The 18436-nt window shown below is 46.1% G+C and overlaps 1 protein-coding gene across 4 annotated transcripts; it reads left to right on the top strand.

Moving 5' to 3' along the window:
* Positions 1-442: 442 nt before the first annotated feature.
* LOC100707841 (fibroblast growth factor receptor 1-A) lies at positions 443-16764 on the top strand. 4 transcript variants are annotated; one of them, XM_005458324.4, is made up of 17 exons: positions 443-657; positions 4817-4946; positions 7337-7441; positions 7516-7688; positions 7769-7892; positions 8035-8225; positions 8371-8515; positions 8597-8799; positions 10289-10434; positions 10763-10884; positions 11168-11278; positions 11380-11570; positions 12088-12210; positions 12294-12364; positions 15129-15266; positions 15680-15785; positions 16297-16764. In XM_005458324.4, the coding sequence occupies exons 2-17, from the start codon at positions 4850-4852 to the stop codon at positions 16393-16395; spliced, it is 2145 nt and encodes a 714-aa protein (XP_005458381.1). In that variant the 5' UTR covers positions 443-657; positions 4817-4849; the 3' UTR covers positions 16396-16764. The 4 variants fall into 4 exon arrangements, with proteins under 4 accessions (XP_005458381.1, XP_005458384.1, XP_005458383.1 ...); XM_005458327.4 differs by having other exon boundaries at positions 8597-8787; positions 16297-16433; XM_005458326.4 differs by having other exon boundaries at positions 7340-7441; positions 16297-16433.
* The last annotated feature ends 1672 nt before the right edge of the window (positions 16765-18436 follow it).

An 18436-nucleotide genomic window follows, 5' to 3' on the forward strand; every position in this document is an offset into this window, starting at 1 on the left:
TAAAAGCGTGTCCCCACACTGAAGTCAAAACTGAAGCCACAAAACTTTGCAGAATTTCCAGAAACATGTAAAACTGTACAGCCCAACCACAACAACACTGACATATCAGTCTTTCAGATGAAGTCTCATAATCCAATGACATAAAGGTTTTGTTTTCTTTCTGTGTGTCTAAGAGGGGGCAAAAAGTGTTTGCCCTGGGCCACTTAGAAGATTAGTCTGGCTATGTTTAAACCAAACTTAAACCCAGCTATAAACACACCCAATAACCCCATGTCCCATGCTGGAAGTTACAAGTTTGGGGACCTTTCTGTCCCCACATAGCGGCCGTATACACGCGTCCCCACAGCACCGGTAAAACCAGCCCTGCCACAGTGCGCTGGGGTGGGGGGATGGGGGTGCAAGAAACGCCCCCTGTGGGCGGACCTTTCCGCTGACCGTGCACCGACAAACACCGTGAGGGACTGTGCTCTGCACGCGCGGCTCTCGGGGCGAAGAGGAGTTTGGATCACTCCGCCGGGGCTTTAACGTGAACTAGAGCCCCAGACGGAGTAGCGGGCAGGCTGCTGTTGGTGCCCAGTCCCGGGACTAACTGATTCCTCCACTACCGTGGAGCTCCACAGGTACTCTGATCTGAGGTTTACCGGGATCTGTGTGTCTGTAAGTACTGCGAAAAACAGAAGTACTACTGCTCTGAGGAGGGCGTGGGTTCACTATTCTGAGGTCAGCTCAGATATGTTTGCACCCGCAGGGCTCTGAAGCTTCACAAGCTTCACCTGCTCACAGATGTACTTTCTCTCTGACACACATACAGGACCAGATGCTCCGACCAGGGGTTTACTGTGTGTGTGTGTGTGTGTGTGTGTGTGTGTGTGTGTGTGTGTGTGTGTGTGTGTGTCAGGCTTTATTACATGAAGAAAAATGAACAGTTTAATGTAAAATGATTAGTTTGAAAGCAGAAGGCTGACACTAGAGTTGTGATGGTGTAGGTGGTGTAGGTGGTGTGGATCAGTGTAAAGCAGAAGCCGCACACTTTTTCTTGTGCTGAGAGCGGAGCAGAGACTGATGCTGACGCTGAATTGCAGTACTCTGACTCACAGTAAACAGGACTCGAAGTATTTGAGTATCTGCTGTTAGCGTCCTGTGTTAGACACTACAGGGACCCTCACAGGTTGGGCTTTGCTGCAGTGTGAGGACCAAAAGCTTATTAGGCATAGGTGTTCCTAAAATGTTGTCTGTGTTAGTGGGTCAGCGACAGCTGCAGGCTGTGTGTGAGTCCTCCTCTGTGCCAGCACACACACACACACACACACACACAATCATCATCGTCATCATTGTCATCATCACCAGCGAGGTCAGAACAGAACACCTGAGCCTGTGAAGGTGTAGTTGGAGCTTGTTACAGTTTCCTGTTCGTGTTTGTCAGCTGTGAGTCTGTAAACAGGTTCACAGTGATCTCATCACTACCATCATCATCGTCAGTCTGCTTTAATCACGCTGATGAAACTTGCGAGCAGTAGGCGTGACTTCAGGTGTCTGATGGGGTTTGAAGCATGTTTTGGCGTTTGTGTCAGAGACTGGAGCACACTGCTTTGTGACTGGCTGTTTGCTCGCTCTCCTGCTTACCCGAGCGTGTCGCTTTGGCCAAGGTCAGATTGTTTCACCCTCACAGAAAAGTGGACTATTGAAGTGAAAGACTCTGGGTGGGTTTCTCTGAGGTCATAGCGTTACCGTGACACCAGGAAGACTCCTTAGTTATGTTAGGTCATTGCAGGAAGCCAAAATAGTTTTTCAAATTAAAACTGGATTCATTGCACAGGACACAAGCCACACAGGGTGGTTCTGCATCGTGCCAGTAGCTAAAAGCTCCAAATGGTTCCATCCATCCTCAGATCCCTGCAGGAGAACCGCAGCTTCCTCTCATGTGAGCAGCTGGAAGCTTCCAGACACACACGCCGTATTTTTATTATAGCATGAAGAATATTTCTGAACTAGAGTAATCCTAATAATCATGAATAAACACGAGCTCAGGCACTGATTCAAGCTTTAAGGTTATTTACCTCCGACCACATTAAAATGATCATTCTGTCTGTGAGTCTGTGATGGTGTGGATGGTGATGCAGGTGGTGTAGGTGTCTGTGAGTCAGTTCCTTCTGTAAACACTCATAAATAAGCATATGTGATGTTAACACTGTAAGGATGGAGTGGAGAGGGTTAGGGTGGTGTTTAAGCTGAAGCTATGGGTCTGCTGGGGTTGGGGTGAAGCTGTGGCTCAGGGTGGTGATTGAGGTGAAGCTGTAGATCAGGGTGGTGTTGGGGTGAAGCTGTTTTGGGAGTGGATGTGTCAGATGGACAGGTGTACACAGTCTGCTGCAGGTAAGGTTTCATTCAGAGGGTCTGCTCTGACTGATGTTAGTGACGTGGAGGCAGCTTCCAAAATGACTCCTAATGAAAGCATCAGGCTGGTTTAAGAAACCACCTTCATCATCCATCAGCACTGTCCCAACTGAGCTGACCCATCACACCCGAGTTCACATCACACTTGGGTTGAGGAAAAAGTCATCATCCGGGCTCAGAAATGAGGAGAGGAAGTCGTAGAGATTTATCTGGATCCAGTTTTCATTTAAGGATTTTTTAGTTAAAGAAAATAAAGAAAGCACCAAAACTGAAGAGAGCTACACCACAGATATTACAAACAATATACAATAATCAATAAAAATTAACAATAATCAGAGTTCAGTGATACTTTGGAAGGAGCTGAGGCTCATACAGGACCACATCTCAGCTCTGAAACTCAGAGAGGATGGGCCGTGAGGTCCTCAGTGACAGGATGCTTCACTGTTTGACTCCCACTGCGAAAATGGAGGTGTGTGTGTGTGTTGTATGAATGGTGTCTTCACACGGGGGGTCTCATCCCAGTTGGTTGGGGCTGAAACAAATGAGCCTGGAGGTGTCTTGTAGGTGTAATGGAGGTGTCCTGTCAGATCCTGCTCGTTTTGGTCAGTCAGGAGGAGTTACGGAAGCGTCGTGGAAGAGTCATGGAGGCGTCACGCAGGAGTCATGGAGGAGTTGTGGTGGCAGCCTGTCAGATGCTGCTTGTCTTGGTCAGTCAGGAGGAGCTGTTCATTCCTGCTGCTTCAGCTCCTTCAGTCTCGTCTACTCACCCCAGGCATGAATGTCAGAGTCATCCTTTGAACTGTTCTTTCTCCAGTGGAATAGCTGTGCAGTTTGCATCTTTAACCACTTTAAAGAACAAGTGTGGATTTTCTCGGATCCACACAGGTACATACGCTATATCGCCAAAAGTATTCAGTCACCCATCCAGATCATTGGTGTTCCATCACTTTCATGCCCACAAAATCAAACACCTAGGCAGCAGACTGCTTCTACAAAGATCTTGAAAGAATGGGTCGCTCTCTGGAGCTCAGTGAACTCCACCGTGGTACTGTGATAGGATGTTACCTTTGCAACAAGTCTAGTTTCCTCTACTAAATATTCCACAGTCAGCTGTTAGTGGGATTATAACAGAGTGGAAGTGATTTGGAACGGCAGCAGGTCAGCCACTGAGTGGTCGGCCACGTAAACTCACAGAGCAGGGTCAGTGGATGCTGAGGATCAAAGTGCACAGAGGAACTTTCTGTTGAGTTAGTCGCTACAGACCTCCAAACTGTTTGGAACAGGGAATAGTTTGTGGATGCAGCTTCCTGTTTCAATATGACTGCACATCAGTGCACAAAGCCATAAAGACATGGATGAGCGAGTTTCCTGTGGAAGAACTTGACTGGCCTGCACAGAGTCCTGACCTCAACCCGACAGAACAGCTTTGGGATATATTAGAGGAGACACTGACAGCTAGGCCTTCTCTTCCAACATCAGTCCCTGACCTCACAATGTGCCTTTGGAAGAATGGTCAGAAATTCCCATAAACACTCCTAAACCTGTGGAAAGCCTTCGCAGAAGAGCTGTTATAGCTGCAAAGGCTAGCTGAGATTTATATTAAACCCTATGGATAGATGGATGTCACTCAAGCTTGTGTGTGTGAAGTGAATGCTTTTGGCAGTGTGTCTGTTCAGACTCACTGATATTTGGTTAAATATCTCTTAGCAGCTGCACATCGACCAAACTCTTCTGGTATCCATCAAACGCTCTGGCTGATATCAGACTGCTCTCCTTGTCAGAATTAGTGAAGTTAATTTAACTTCACCAATGGTTTGGTTGGTTTCCTGGCACAGACCCGGATTTCAAACAAAGTTCCTAAATGTTGCACAGCGTTGAGGTTGGAGCTTTATAGAAACTTTATAGAACGTTTATTCATGACCACGATCATTGTATGCAGTTTGTGCTGCTGGAGTCACCTCAGAGAGGTCAAAGTTCATCAGCACCCTTAGCCAAAACAAGAATGATGCTGTGGTGCATGTGAGTGTGAGCTTCACTCATCCTCTTTTCATGTTTCATCACAACTCGCTTGTTTTATTGACTTCCTGTTTTCATTTTACGATCGTACATTTAAACAAACTAAATGATAATAATGATAAAAAGTGTATTAAGTTTAAGTTGAAGCACTGTTTTCTGTATTTTTAAACTTTTATAAGGTAGAAAAAAGCTTTTATAACTGGAACAAACCCTCCCTTGGGCAGCGTTTTGCACATTTCGGATTCTTCTGCTCACCAAGCAGTCAGATCATCCAGTACGCAGCATTTTAATTTCACACTGACAGATAACTGAAGCAGGCAGATTTCCATCCTCGGTGACCTGCACTAGTCTGACCCTCAGAGAAAGCAGGAAGTCTGACATTATTGTGTGTTTGTTGTCGCTGCAGTGTGTTCGGAGCACGTCGCTGTGTTGGGACGCGATGTCCTGCCCTTGCCGCCTCCTGCTGGTTCTGCTAATTCTGCTGGTTCACGACCCTCCGGCTCAGTCCAGGCCAGCCACAGAGGACACGCACACAGGTGAGGAGCATCTGAGGTCTGAGGGTGGACACCATGACTGAAAGATGTATCTAAAGTCACTTTTCAGACACCTCCTGCAGTTTAACCTGAGATTGCTTCATTTAAACTAGAATTAAAGCCGTGTTTAATGTCCCAAACTCAGACACGTCAGTGTAACTGACACCAGATCCAGCATGGAACGAGACGATGTAGCCTCCTGATGGAGGCGTGAAGCAGTTAGAGCCATTCATACATGTAAACACTCAGGCTGAGCTCTGAGCTGTGACAGCCCTGCTGTAAGACCCTGGTGTTTACGGAAGATATTACTAAACTAACCAATCCAAACTCCTAAAATTCATTTGAAGATTTGTCAGAGAAGTGCATCTCTCTCCTTGGAGACTCTGAAGCAGGCGTATATTTGTTATTTATGCATTTTATTCATTTATGAAACCAAACTGAAACCTGTGCCGGTGAATTTCTGCAGTGAAGTAAAGCGGGGTGTCGTCGGCGTGGCTGCAGCTTCGGATGCTGTTAAATGTGGGAGTTATGATAAACACATAAACACTTTTCTGAAAAACTGAAATGAAAACGAAACACGATAAACTCACAAATATTCTCTTAACAGAGAATCTGAGACACAATAACTTGTTTCTTTTAATTGGCTTTTTTACTGTCACTGTCACTGGCTTTTATTACTATTTTTACCCTGGAGCAGAGAGCTGTGGTTATCTGAATAACCACAGTTCATGGTTAAAGCCTGGTGCTCAGCGTGGTGCTGTGATGATAAATCGGGTTCCTGGCAGCGCCGGTACGTCAGCCTCTTTTTAAGTGCTGCAGCGCTTGTTTGGGCCTCGCCCTCCTTTGTTTGAGGCTCGTTCACATCTGATCTCGACTGTGGTCGCGGTGTTTCTGTCTCCACGTTATATAAAAGCTCATAAAAGTTTCCAATGAGAGAAGTTCTGTAACAGAAAAGTGACTTTTCAAGGTTCAGTTGTTTGTGGCTGCGAGGCATCTGAAAGCGTTTAGAGTGATTTTTCCTGGTTAGAGCGAGGACAGCGCTCAGACTGCTCCTGTGAGAACACATGAAGCACTGTGCAGCACAGACACAACAAACACGCTTGCTTCGGGTGGTGTGTGTGGGTGGGTGTGTGTGGGTGTGTGTGTGTGGGTGGGTATGTGTGTGTGTGGGTGTGTGTGTGTGTGGGTGGGTACATGTGTGTGTGTGTGTGGGTGGGTACATGTGTGTGTGGGTGGGTACATGTGTGTGTGGGTGTGTGTGTGTGTGGGTGTGTGTGTGTGTGGGTGGGTATGTGTGTGTGTGGGTGGGTATGTGTGTGTGTGGGTGTGTGTGTGTGGGTGGGTGGGTATGTGCCGGTCCAACCATCTGGACTCCAGCTGAGTGTTTGAATCTGTAGTTTCTTGTTTTGCTCAGCTCAGGTTGAAGCCACGCCTCCTTGTGGCAGATGCAGTAACAGAAAACGATCCTGAGCTGGTTTCTCGTAAACGGCATCCCTCGAGCCCGGCCCTGTCTCACTGTTCTTCTCTGATGTGTTTACCAGGAGCTGTACTTTCAGAGCCACAGAGTCCCTCCTTCACACGCTCCTACAGAGCCTCTTACACCGTTAGTCTACAGCAGAAGGCCTTCCAGGCTCCTGATGCTGGTTTGGTTTTCTGTTTGTGATCGTTGGTCTGGGAATATGAAACAGCTGAGGATATTTCTTTGAAGCGTTTAAGCTGAAACTGTTCTGCTCACTTCCTGCTCCAGGTTTCATTCTCAGACTCTCCCAGAGCTGCTCTGCATGATTCACAGTTCATAATAATCCTTCTTTATCTGACCCCGGCCCTCGGTCCTCTGTCTGAAACCAGCTGCTATAGGTTTGTCTTCTTGAAGACCGACCTCCCGATCTGGAACGAAAGTCTTCTAAAGCTGTTGGCCTGTTTACAGTTAGCAGTTTATTTCAGCCACATGTTAAATTTGCACATTTCACAACCTGATGTTTCCCATCAGGTCTTACAGATTCATTTTGGCATTACACTTCTTCTGGTATGAGCTTTTCCACAGAATCAAAGCATCAAGAGGGGCACCTCAGTGTCAACCATATATCTGATTTGTGTAACATACTGAGATATTTAAAATTAGAGTGCTTTTATATAGTATATAGTTTCTGTTCTAACTGTCTTGGAGCATTGTGACATCACTGCCTCTTGGATTACGAAAGTGTTTTGATTCCGATTCATCTCTAAAAAGGGCCGGATGTTAGTTTATTCCTCTGAATGTGGAGTCAGATCATCTGATGTCCTCTGGGATGCTCTCAGTAATCTTCCTGCGATACACATCATGTGTGCTCATTGAGGTTAATGGAGAGCTGTAAAAGCTGCACGCTTTAAACTTACTGCCTTTTATTTTGAAGCAGAGGCAGTGAAATCCTCCGAAGACGAAGAAGATGATGAGTCTTCGTCAGAGGAAAACAAGCTGTCCGACGAGCTGTCGACGAGCAGCGAGAAGCTGCAGCAGCGTAAGCTTCAAACTGCTCTCTCTCAGACAGGTGTTTGTAATCAGGATGCTTACGTCGCTGTGTCTCCTCGTTAGCGCTGGAGCCACAGTGGGTGACGCCAGACAAGATGGAGAAGCTCCTTCACGCCGTTCCTGCCAGCACGACGGTGAGGTTTCGATGCCAAGCAATGGGAAACCCGCTTCCCTCCCTGCGCTGGTACAAGAACGGGAACGAGCTGAGGAAGGACCAACGAATCGGAGGCTACAAGGTGAGTTTGTGACATCAGAGGAAGCTTCAGAGTTAGTTTTCCTTTTCATCCTTTTCGTTTACCTGTGTTCTGTCCTTCAGATCAGAGACCACATGTGGACTCTAATAATGGAGTCAGTGGTTCCTTCTGATAAAGGGAACTACACCTGTGTGGTGGAGAACGAATATGGAAGCCTGCGACACACTTACCAGCTGGACGTAGTCGGTAAGAGTGATGGTGAACGTTTCAGGCACAGCCGAAGCTCTGTGAAACCCCATATTCCTCCAAACTGAACAAAATCACAGCAAATCATCATTCTTCTCCTCTTATTTTACCTCTGTCTTTATCTCCATCCCACCTGTTTCAGAGCGCTCTCCTCACAGGCCCATCCTGCAGGCCGGGCTGCCGGCCAACCAGACGGCAGTGGTTGGCAGCAACGTGGAGTTTGTGTGCCGCGTGTTCAGCGACCCACAGCCTCACATCAAGTGGTTCAAACACATCATCATCAACGGCAGCAAAGTGAGCCCGGATGGACTGCCCTACGCTCGTGTTCTCAAAGTATGGAAAGCAGATATAAGTTTAGTCAAACTTGTTCCCTTTACACCCCGATCACGCCTCAGGGGATACCTGCGTGCTGCTGGATAGCAGCGCTTTACATCAACATGAATAATCCCAGGAGTGCCGCTCCCTTTGTCTCTCTTAGAGTGCCAACGTGAATACCACAGACAGAGAGATGGAGGTGCTGAATCTGAGGAATGTAACTCTGGAAGACTCTGGAGAGTACACCTGCATGGCCGCAAACTCCATTGGGGTGTCGCACCACTCTGCATGGCTCACTGTGGTCAATGGTACGTGAAGGTTTGCAGGTTTGCCACGCACAGAAACGAGCTCAAATGTCTGTTAATGTTCCCGATGTGATCTCTCCTCAGACCCTCCGCCCTCCCCACTGACCTCGCAGGCGTACCTGGAGATCTTCATCTACTGCCTTGGGTTTTTCATCATCGTCGTCCTCACCGCCACGGCAGTCATCTGCAGGCTCTGCTGTGCCCCGAAGAAAAGTGACTTCAGCAACCAGCTGGTCGTGCAGAAATTAGCCAAGAGCATGCCTCTAAGGAGACAGGTGAGAAGACAGGTGAGGAGACAGATGAGGCGCCCTCGCTCTCTCCTTTTTAAGATGTGCTCTCAAACGTGCACCCTAAACCAGATAACTCATTAGCTGGAGAAGAAATGGCGTATCACAAATTTAGAAGATCATCATTTAGCCTGGAGAAATAGTTTGCTGCTCTGTAAAGCTAGAACATCTTACTATTCATCATTGATTGAAGAAAATAAGAACAACCCCAGGTTTCTCTTCATCACTGTAGCCAGGCTGACAAAAAGTCAGAGCTCTGTTGAGCCAACCATCCCTTTAACGTTAACTAGTAATGACTTCACAAACGTCTTACACAAAATTACTCATAATCCTTTCACATTTCACATTATGTACAGCTATTTTCACTACCATTGATATTCATTTAGTATTTTTCTCCAGTTGATCTTTCTGAGTTAACTTCAGTAATTACTACCTCCAAACCATCAACGTGTCTTTTAGACTCCATTCCATTCTTGCTCTGGATGGCATTACCTTGGCAAATTAAAACTGTAATTCATTATTATCAGGATGCCCTAAAAACTCCCTGAAAAGACTTCAGTTGATCCAAAATGCTGCAGCAAGAGTACTGACAGGAAAGAGAGAGCATATTTCTCCTATATTTTCTTCTCTTAATTGGCTCCCTGTTAAATCCAGAATTCAGAATCCTGCTCCTCACATACAAGGTCTTGAATCAGGCCCCATCTTATCTTAATGACCTTATAATACCGTATCACACCATTAGAGCATTTCACTCTCAGACTCTGTCAGGCCCCTCTTCTGTGGAACCAGCTTCCAGTTTGGATTCAGGAGACAGACACTATCTCTACTTTTAAGATTAGCTTTAAAACTAGTGCTGTCAGCAGATCGCCCCATGTGTGGAGCTGCATGGTGCTAATGCGTTAACGAGCTAACTGCGCTAATGCATTGACGCCGTGCAGCCCCACGCATGGGGAAATCCGCGCTAACTCGCTAACGGAGATTTGCTGCGTTAATGCGGTTATGGCGTTAATGTCATTCTAACGAGATTAACGCTGACAGCACTACTTAAAACTTTCCTTTTTAATAAAGCATATAGTTAGGGCTGGATCAGGTGACCGTGAATCCTCCCTTAGTTCTGCTGCAATAGGTGTAGGCTGCTGGGGGATTCCCATGATGCACTGAGTGTTTCTTCTTCACATCTCTGCATTGAATCATTAGTTATCATTCATCTTTGGCTTTCTTCTACAGCATGTCTTTGTCCCGTCTTCCTCCCCAACTGTCTGCCCCTCCCTTAACCTGGTTCTGCTGGAGGTTTCTTCCTGTTAAAAGGAAGTTTTTCCTTCCCATTGTTGCCAAGCGCTTGCTCACAGGGGGTCATATGGTTGTTTTTTCTTCTGTTTCCTTTGTATTATTGTAAAGTCTTTACTTTACAATATAAAGCGCCCTCAGGTTACTGTTGTTGTGATTTGGTGCTGTATAAATAAAATAGAACGGAATTCTGCGTCCACAGGTGTCAGTCGAGTCGTCGTCCTCGCTGCAGTCGGGGATGTGTTTGATGCGTCAGTCTCGTCTCTCCAGCGCGGCCACCACCGTCCTGTTGGGCGCCTCGCAGTACGAACTTCCCTACGACCCTGCGTGGGAGCTGCCTCGTGACCGGTAACCATGCCTTTTCTGCCCCTCCCAATCTGCACCTGAGATTGCTGCAGCAATTGACATCAGGGCAAAGACTGTACTGTTATTTCTTCATCTGTTACATTCTAATGTAACCTGCCTGTCTCTGTGACCTTTGACCTATCACTGACACGACCAAACAACCAGTTTACAGATTGAGGTGGAGAGCTCGCTTTCACTGAGCTGCACAGCATGTTTCTGAAATTACGTCAGCCTCGTCTTCTCGATCTGTCCTTAAGGTTTAAATATAATGAAAGAGAGCGTGAGTTCAGCGTGCTCCTGTATCTGCTGACCGTTTGTTTGTCGTCCTCAGGCTGACTCTGGGGAAGCCTCTGGGCGAAGGCTGCTTTGGTCAGGTGGTTCTGGCCGAGGCCATCGGGATCGACAAAAACAAACCGACACGGGTCACCAAAGTCGCCGTGAAGATGCTCAAAGGTGAGAGAACTTGCAGGCAGCAGTTTAGGGTGAAAGATGCCCCCTGCAGGTGCCTCTTTGCAACCCACCTCCACCCTAGCCTCTCCATTCCAGCTTGTGTGTGTGCCCATAATAAAATTACTGCAAATTACTTTAGAAGGAAATAAAGTTCTGACTATCGTGGTTCTCAGTGAAGTCTCAGCAGAGCTCCAAATATAAATGTGGAAACGTGTGCAAGTGTGAGCTGCAGGGGGCATGACATTGAGGTTGTCGCTGAAAGATTACGTGTTGTTGCTGCGTGCAGCTGATGCCACGGAGAAGGATCTGTCTGACCTCATCTCTGAAATGGAAATGATGAAGATGATCGGCAAACACAAGAACATCATTAACCTGGTGGGCGCCTGCACGCAGGACGGTGAGCGCCGCCGCGTCTGAGGTCTTTAAATTCCTGCCGTGTGACTATTTGATATTAACGCGTTTCTTTCATTCTTCCCGGGTCGCCGTGACCCGGAGCAGGTCCTCTCTACGTGGTGGTGGAGTATGCTGCGCAGGGTAATCTGAGGGAGTATCTGCGAGCTCGCCGGCCGGTCGGGGCAGAGTACTGGAGCGGCTCCAGGCAGGCGTCGCTGGGCAGCCTGGAGGTCAGGGAGCTGGTGTCGGCAGCGTACCAGGTGGCCCGAGGGATGGCATACCTCGCATCAAAGAAGGTCAGAGAAACTTTTCATCATCAGGGTGCAGACTCTGCTCATTTTCATGCTTGAATGATCTTGTGAACTCTGTGGGCATTGGTTTTCTTTTGCCAGTAAACACAGAGCATCTGATGAGAAACCTGACACACGCAGTGCAGAAATATACTCACAGCTACTTCATTAGGTACACCCATCTCCATACTTTTATTCCTGGACTCTGCTGCTCAGAAGAATCATTTTTCAGTTTAATTCCATTTCATTTAAGTAGCACCAAGCACAGTAACAGGTGCCTCAAGGTGTTTTATATTGTGAGATAAAAACCCTACAATTTTAACTGATCATCATTTTTTTGTCTTGTGCTGGGTCTTCGTGCAGACTTACTAAAAATATGGAGCTGGATGAACTGAAGGGGTCTCCAGCCTCTATTCTTTAAGAATAAAAGGGGAAGGGGGGGTAGCTGTGTTGTGAGTGCGTTGGGTTGTCGGTTGAATTCTCTGTGTCATGATGTAAAGGCTGACCCTCCCCTGTGCTTCAGTGCATTCACAGAGACTTGGCGGCCCGGAACGTTCTAGTCACTGAAGACAGCGTAATGAAGATCGCCGACTTTGGTCTGGCTCGAGACATCCACCACATCGACTACTACAAGAAGACCACCAATGTAAGTCAGACAGACTTTTATTTTGGCGGGGTGAAAGCCAAAGGTGATAGGGTGCTGATCTTTGGGTTTGAATGTTTCCGCAGGGTCGGTTGCCAGTGAAGTGGATGGCGCCGGAAGCTTTGTTTGACCGAATCTACACACACCAGAGCGACGTGTGAGTCCTCTGAAGCCTACCGAGCACTTGAACCAAGACTTCCTCTTCCTGTGATTTCACAGCATTTTACAGATTCCTGTTTTTTGAGCTCATCACATCATGTTTAATGTGTGTTTTTAAAATAATTTTTTAAAGTCTTCACTGGTAGGGAGAAGCAGTCTCAGCAGAGATGCCTAGACCTCGCTCTGTCTTCCTCCTCCTCCCCAGTAGTGCTATGTGATACAAAGTAAATACAGGGATAATATTACTGATACCGATATATTTAACTTATAGAGGCAGCTGATGTCGGGGAGCCCGGTGCGTACTGATTTATGACAAACCATCATCAGTTTGCAAATTCTGAACAGATTTTAAAGATCATTAAATCACTGTGACTTTTACTTTCAAAATAAGAAGTTAACACAGAAAAACAGACCTTCCGGCTTTTATTTTGAAACTGAGCTGAATGTAGAGGTGTCTATCTCAGCGTCTGTAGTTTAACTGTGCTGCAGGCTGGAAACAAAGCAGACAGTCCGCACAGACGTGTTTCATAGCTCATGTTCGGGGTGTATGTATATAATTATTTAAAACATGATTTAACACACTTCAGTGAGCTGAAAATATGCAGTCTGGTACAGTAACAGCTACAGTATCTCACAAAAGTGAGTACATCCCTCAAATTTGTGTAAATATTTTATTGTATCTTTTCATGGGACAACATTCAAGATATGACACTTTGATACAATGTAAAGTAGTCAGTGTACAGCTTGTATAACGGTGTAAATTTGCTTTAATCTCAAAATAACTCAACACACAGCCATTAATGTCTAAACCGCTAGTAACAAAAGTGAGTACACCCCTAGGTGAAAATGTCCAAACTGGGGCCAAAGTGTCAATATGCAGGGATTTTTCTGCACATTATATGATAACTGTCTTATCACTGCCTTAACTCTGTTGGTCATGGAGTTCACTAGAGCTTCACAGGGTGCCACTAGAATCCTCTTCCCCTCCTCCATGATGACATCATGGAGGTGGTGGATGTTAGAGACCTTGTGCTCCTCCACCTTCCATTTGAGGATGCCCCACAAATGCTCAATAGGGTTTAAGTCTGGAGACATGCTTGGCCAGTCAAGCACCTTTACCCTCAGTTTATTTAGCAAGGCACTTGTCTTTTTGGAAGTGTGTTTGGGGTTGTTGTCATGTTGGAATACTGTCCTGTGGTCCAGTTTCTGAAGGGAGGGGATCGTGCTCTGCTTTAGTATGTTACATGTTGGCATTCATGGTTCCCTCAATTAACTGTAGCTCCTCAGTGCCAGCAGCACTCATGCAGCCCCAAACAATGTCATCCCACCAACATGCTTGACTGTAGGCAAGACACACTTGTCTTTGTACTCCTCACCTGGTTGCCGCCACACATCCCTGACACCATTGGAACCAAATAAGTTTATCTTGGTCTTATCAGACCACAGGTAATCCATGTTCTTAGTCTGCTTGTCTTCAGCAAAGTGTTTGCAAACCTTCTTGTACATTATCTTTAGAAGAAGCTTCCTTCTGGGACAACAGCCATTTGATGCAGTCTGAGCACTGACAGGCTGACCCTCCACGGCTTCAACCTCTGCAGCAATGCTGTCAGCACTCATACATCTATTTTTAAAAGACAACCTCTGAATATGACGCTGAGCACGTGCACTCAACTTCTTTGTTCGACCATGGCGAGGTTTGTTCTGAGTGGAACGTGTCCTGTTAAGCTGCTGTATGGCTTGGCCACCGTGCTGTAGCTCAGTTTCAGGGTGCCTAGGCCATCTTAATGTAGAGTAACAATCCTTTTTTCAGATCCTCAGAGAATTCTTTGGCCTGATGTGCCATGTTAGACTTCCAGTGACCAGTATGAGAGAGTATGAAAGCAATAACACCAAATTCAAGACACCTTCTCCCGATTTGCACCTGAGACCTTGTAACACTAACAAGTCACATGACACCAGGGAGGGAAAATGGCAAATTGGGCACAATTTAGACATTTTCATTTAGGGCTGTACTCACTTTTATTGCCGGTGGTTTAGGCAATAATGGCTGTATGTTGAGTTATTTTGAGGGAACAGCAAATTTACACTGTTGTACAAGCTGCACACTGACTACTTTACATTGTATCAAAGTGTCATATCTCCTATGAAAAGATACAGTGAAATATTTACACAAAAATGTGAGGGGTGTACTCACTTTTGTGATTAGACCTGAAACTCATCGTGAGGAGGCGTCCTGTTCAGATGCTGAACCTGCCTCCTTTTTATGTGGAGGAGCAAATCTGCTCTGAGCTCCTCCTGAACTCCTGTCTCTGAGGACCCTCTGGAAGCTCATTCCCACGCTCGTGCTCATGGGTGAGGGCAGGAACGTAGAACGAGCTGTAAATCTGCAGCTTCACCCTCAAAGCTCGACACAAATGTCTGTCAATCACCCGCTCCGCTTTCCTCCGACTCGTGAAACTCATCCCAGCCTGGAGTGGACCTCCACCCTATTCCTACTCCACCCCAGCAGAAGGTGACATTAAAGCAGCAAGTAGCTGTTTGGCAGCTCCGATCTATGGAGTGTGAAATTAGACACTGGTGCTAAAGATCATGGGTTGATGTTTATATGTTTGATGGTTCAGATGTCGTCTTCAGCTGAAGCAGAGAGAAATAGTTAGCTATTTACTATTTTAATTATTAATAAATGAGGATTTGTATGGGTTATTTTCATGTGACAGTTGGAAGCAAATTAAAGAGCTGCTCGTTTACCTCTGTGTTCACAGCTGGTCCTTCGGGGTCCTGTTGTGGGAGATCTTCACCCTCGGGGGGTCTCCGTACCCCGGCGTCCCTGTCGAGGAGCTCTTCAAGCTGCTGAAGGAGGGACACCGCATGGAGAAGCCATCGGCGTGCCCTCAGGAGCTGTGAGTACATCATCACATCAAATGCTTCAGTCTGACACTTAAGCAGAGGAGCCAGTCATTCCTGGAAAACTCAACAGAAGAGGCAGCTTTATTAAATGCCAATATCTGAAAACATGAGACCTGGAGGATGAGCCCACTTTAAAAATCCAACATTTATGACATTTTTGCTCTAAATTCACTTGAAACTAGTCAAACAAGTATCTCCAGACATCTGCAGCTAACAAACCTTCAGCCAAATCTGAAGGTCGCTTGTGTAGTCGCACGTGACTGCATGTAAATAAGGAAACACATAGTCAGAGACACAGCTGCAAACATTTGTGATCAAAAGAGGATATTGTGTGGTTGTTTTGGTATTTTGTTCGTTGATGTGATGATCCGACCTGCGCAGTAAAGCGTGTGTTGCGTGCTCTCAGGTATCTGATGATGCGGGACTGCTGGCACGCCGTCCCGTCCCGCAGGCCGACCTTCCAGCAGCTGGTCGAGGATTTGGATCGAACTGTCTCCATCATGGCCAACCAGGTGACTTGTCATTTCTTTGTTACGGAGTAAAACCTGCAAATATCCTCCACTTCAGCTGTTTCTCTTCAGTTGGTCCCTCTCGTTCCTCTTTAAAACATTTAACTGATGGGTGGAGCACTCGCTAACCATCAGGAAGACTGAGACAGTTATTTTATTATTTCTGTAAATTTAAAGTTATCTGTGAGCTGCTGTGAAATTTATACCACAGTCTCTGTTGGTTTTCTCTCATCTTAGTTGCAGTTAATAAGTTGGCTAACGCAGAGCTGTGTGACTGCATCAGTGCTGAAGCCTCTGCTGGACGTCAGAGGAACTGCAGCTTTGCTTTGACCTTTCAAAAACGTGGGGTCATGATTGTAGTCATTTATTTGAAGAGGCGTGGGTCTCTTGGCGAGAAAAGGTTGATGTGACGTTGAGCAAAGAAAAGTTAGAAGCGAGTTTTGGTGTCATGTGACAGAACTAAAGTCTCCAGAGCTTCCACTTCCTGTTCTAATGTATGATTCTGCCTCGGCAGGACTACCTGGACCTGGCCGTCCCTCTGATCCAGTACACTCCAGTCCAGTACTCCCCGGTCAGCACCTCCTCCTCAGCTTACACCTCTATCTCCACATAATCCTCCCGGGAGCCATTCTCCTTCCTGGATCATCTTCCTCCCATTTCCTGCACAGCAGCGGTGGCGGTGGCCCTGGGACGAGCTGCTTGGCTGCAGCCTGATGTGAAGAACAGCTGGACTGAGCCTAGCTCAGGAAATAGCACGGACTGACGAGACGTCCTCAGTGTGGATATTGTACATAAAGTTTGTCTCATCTGAGAAACGGGACATGAAAGGGTGAAGGTGGGAGCGAGAGTCTGAATCAAGCAAAGTGTATAAATTTGTAAAACTCAAATTTCCCTGATGCTCCTGAATGCCTCGTTTATGGATTTTCTTTCTTGGATCTGTAAAATAACTGATTAACATATTAAAATATCAGAGTTTTTAATGCTTTGTGGGTTAAATGTGAGTTATTCTTCAGAATAACTTCATGAGCAGCTGTTGGTTTCCTCAGAAAGTGAAATGATGAGTCTAAGGAAGCCCGGACATTAGAAAATGTCTCTGATGATTGATTTTTTTTTTCTAGTCTTTGTTTTCGTCATAATAACTAAGGTCATCTTTAGTTTGAGCTGTAATAACTTTGATCACATCATCCTGGTGCAGACGAGGGGACGGGTGATCGGTTGCAAGCACGTTCATAAATGGTTTCTTATAAAGCTCTGTCTAAATGTATATTTGAATGATATTGGGTTTGAAATGGTGTGGCGCAGAAGGACGGCCTCAGAAGTGGAGGCCCCATTGATGAGGAGAGTCTTCATCATGGCTCACACAAACATGGCGTTTCGCTCCCGCAGAGAGGAAACATGATGGTGTTTTCAGGTGCTTGTCTGTCTGCTTCAGACAAGTTATCTGTAATTCATAAACAGTTATTGCAATCTTCTTGCACTTCCTCTGGCGTCCAGCAGAGGCAGCACTGAGTCGTTTCCATACACTCCCAGGTTAAACCTTTACAGTACAAATAAACAGGTTTACACATTTACACTTTTGCGATACACAAACTGCTTGGTCTCTGTTGATCATTTATAGATAATTTTCTCTTCATAAAAACTGGGTGGGGGGATTGCATTGTTAGGGGCGTGGCCTTTTTGAATGATGGGTGGATGGTGACACAGCCGGCTGTAGCTGCTAGTTGTCTGCTAACTTCACCTGAACTGGACCGTTTTTTGTGCTGTTGGAGCATTTTTAATGACATCATCTGACCAATTATATGGCTGCTGTGAGGTTACTGTACTAACAGACTGTCCAAGAAGGCAGAACTCCAGGTTTGCTGAGTAACATCTGAGGATTTTAATTGGATGTCACACTGATTAGCAGGTATTTATGTGTGTGATACACCTGTACAGTCTGTGGATTCAGTTTGTGTATGAAGATGAAAAGAGGTAGTGAACTTATGAAAGTGATCATTTTGTTTGATCAGATGAGGAGATGGTCTTGGTCATGCTTGAAGAGCTTATCTCAGGTGTGTGTAAGTGTGTCATTGATGGTGAGGTTACAAATACTGGCCTAAAATGAAGGTGGTGTAGGGTTTGCTTTAGTAAAGGCAACATTAGATCCTCTAATCATGCCTCAGTTTGTTCTTCATGTTCTGTATCATTGATCTGATCTTGCAACGTTAATATAACAGAGTAAAACTCTGACCTTAAACTTCATTCACCTCACCTGTTCTCTTGGCGTCTAACCCTCTCGTTTCACTTGTGCAGAGGCAGAAACGTCGGTAAACACAGAGCGCTGTGTTTCTGGTTCCAAGAAAAGCCTGATGGAGGCTAATCGACCAGACCAGTGAGCTGAAGACCCATTGTTACCTTCAGTGACAGATGGCTGAGGGTAGCTCACATTACACCTGCAGGAGTGTGGATGTGACTCTGGGTTACCTGTGAATGAAGGTGCTTTCAGTGGGTGTCAGAAAAATCTGGAAAACCAACATTTCACTGGGAAACAGTGATGAAGGACACCATAAACCATAAAGAGCAAAACATTCTCTGTGATTCAGAGTTTAACTGTATCTTCAACAGATGAACATGTGATCGGCACCTGCCGTGTGGGTTTAGCAGGCCACAAAGTA

Source organism: Oreochromis niloticus, linkage group LG7 (genome assembly GCF_001858045.2).
Source record: "Oreochromis niloticus isolate F11D_XX linkage group LG7, O_niloticus_UMD_NMBU, whole genome shotgun sequence".
NCBI lineage: Eukaryota > Metazoa > Chordata > Actinopteri > Cichliformes > Cichlidae > Oreochromis > Oreochromis niloticus.

Coding starts and splice junctions, on each gene's coding strand:
- LOC100707841 (XM_005458324.4), top strand. CDS start 4,850: ATGTCCTGCCCTTGCCGCCTCCTGCTGGTTCTGCTAATTCTGCTGGTT. Junction 10,885..11,167: donor CGCCGTGAAGATGCTCAAAG/GTGAGAGAACTT, acceptor TGCTGCGTGCAG/CTGATGCCACGGAGAAGGAT. Junction 12,211..12,293: donor ACTACAAGAAGACCACCAAT/GTAAGTCAGACA, acceptor ATGTTTCCGCAG/GGTCGGTTGCCAGTGAAGTG.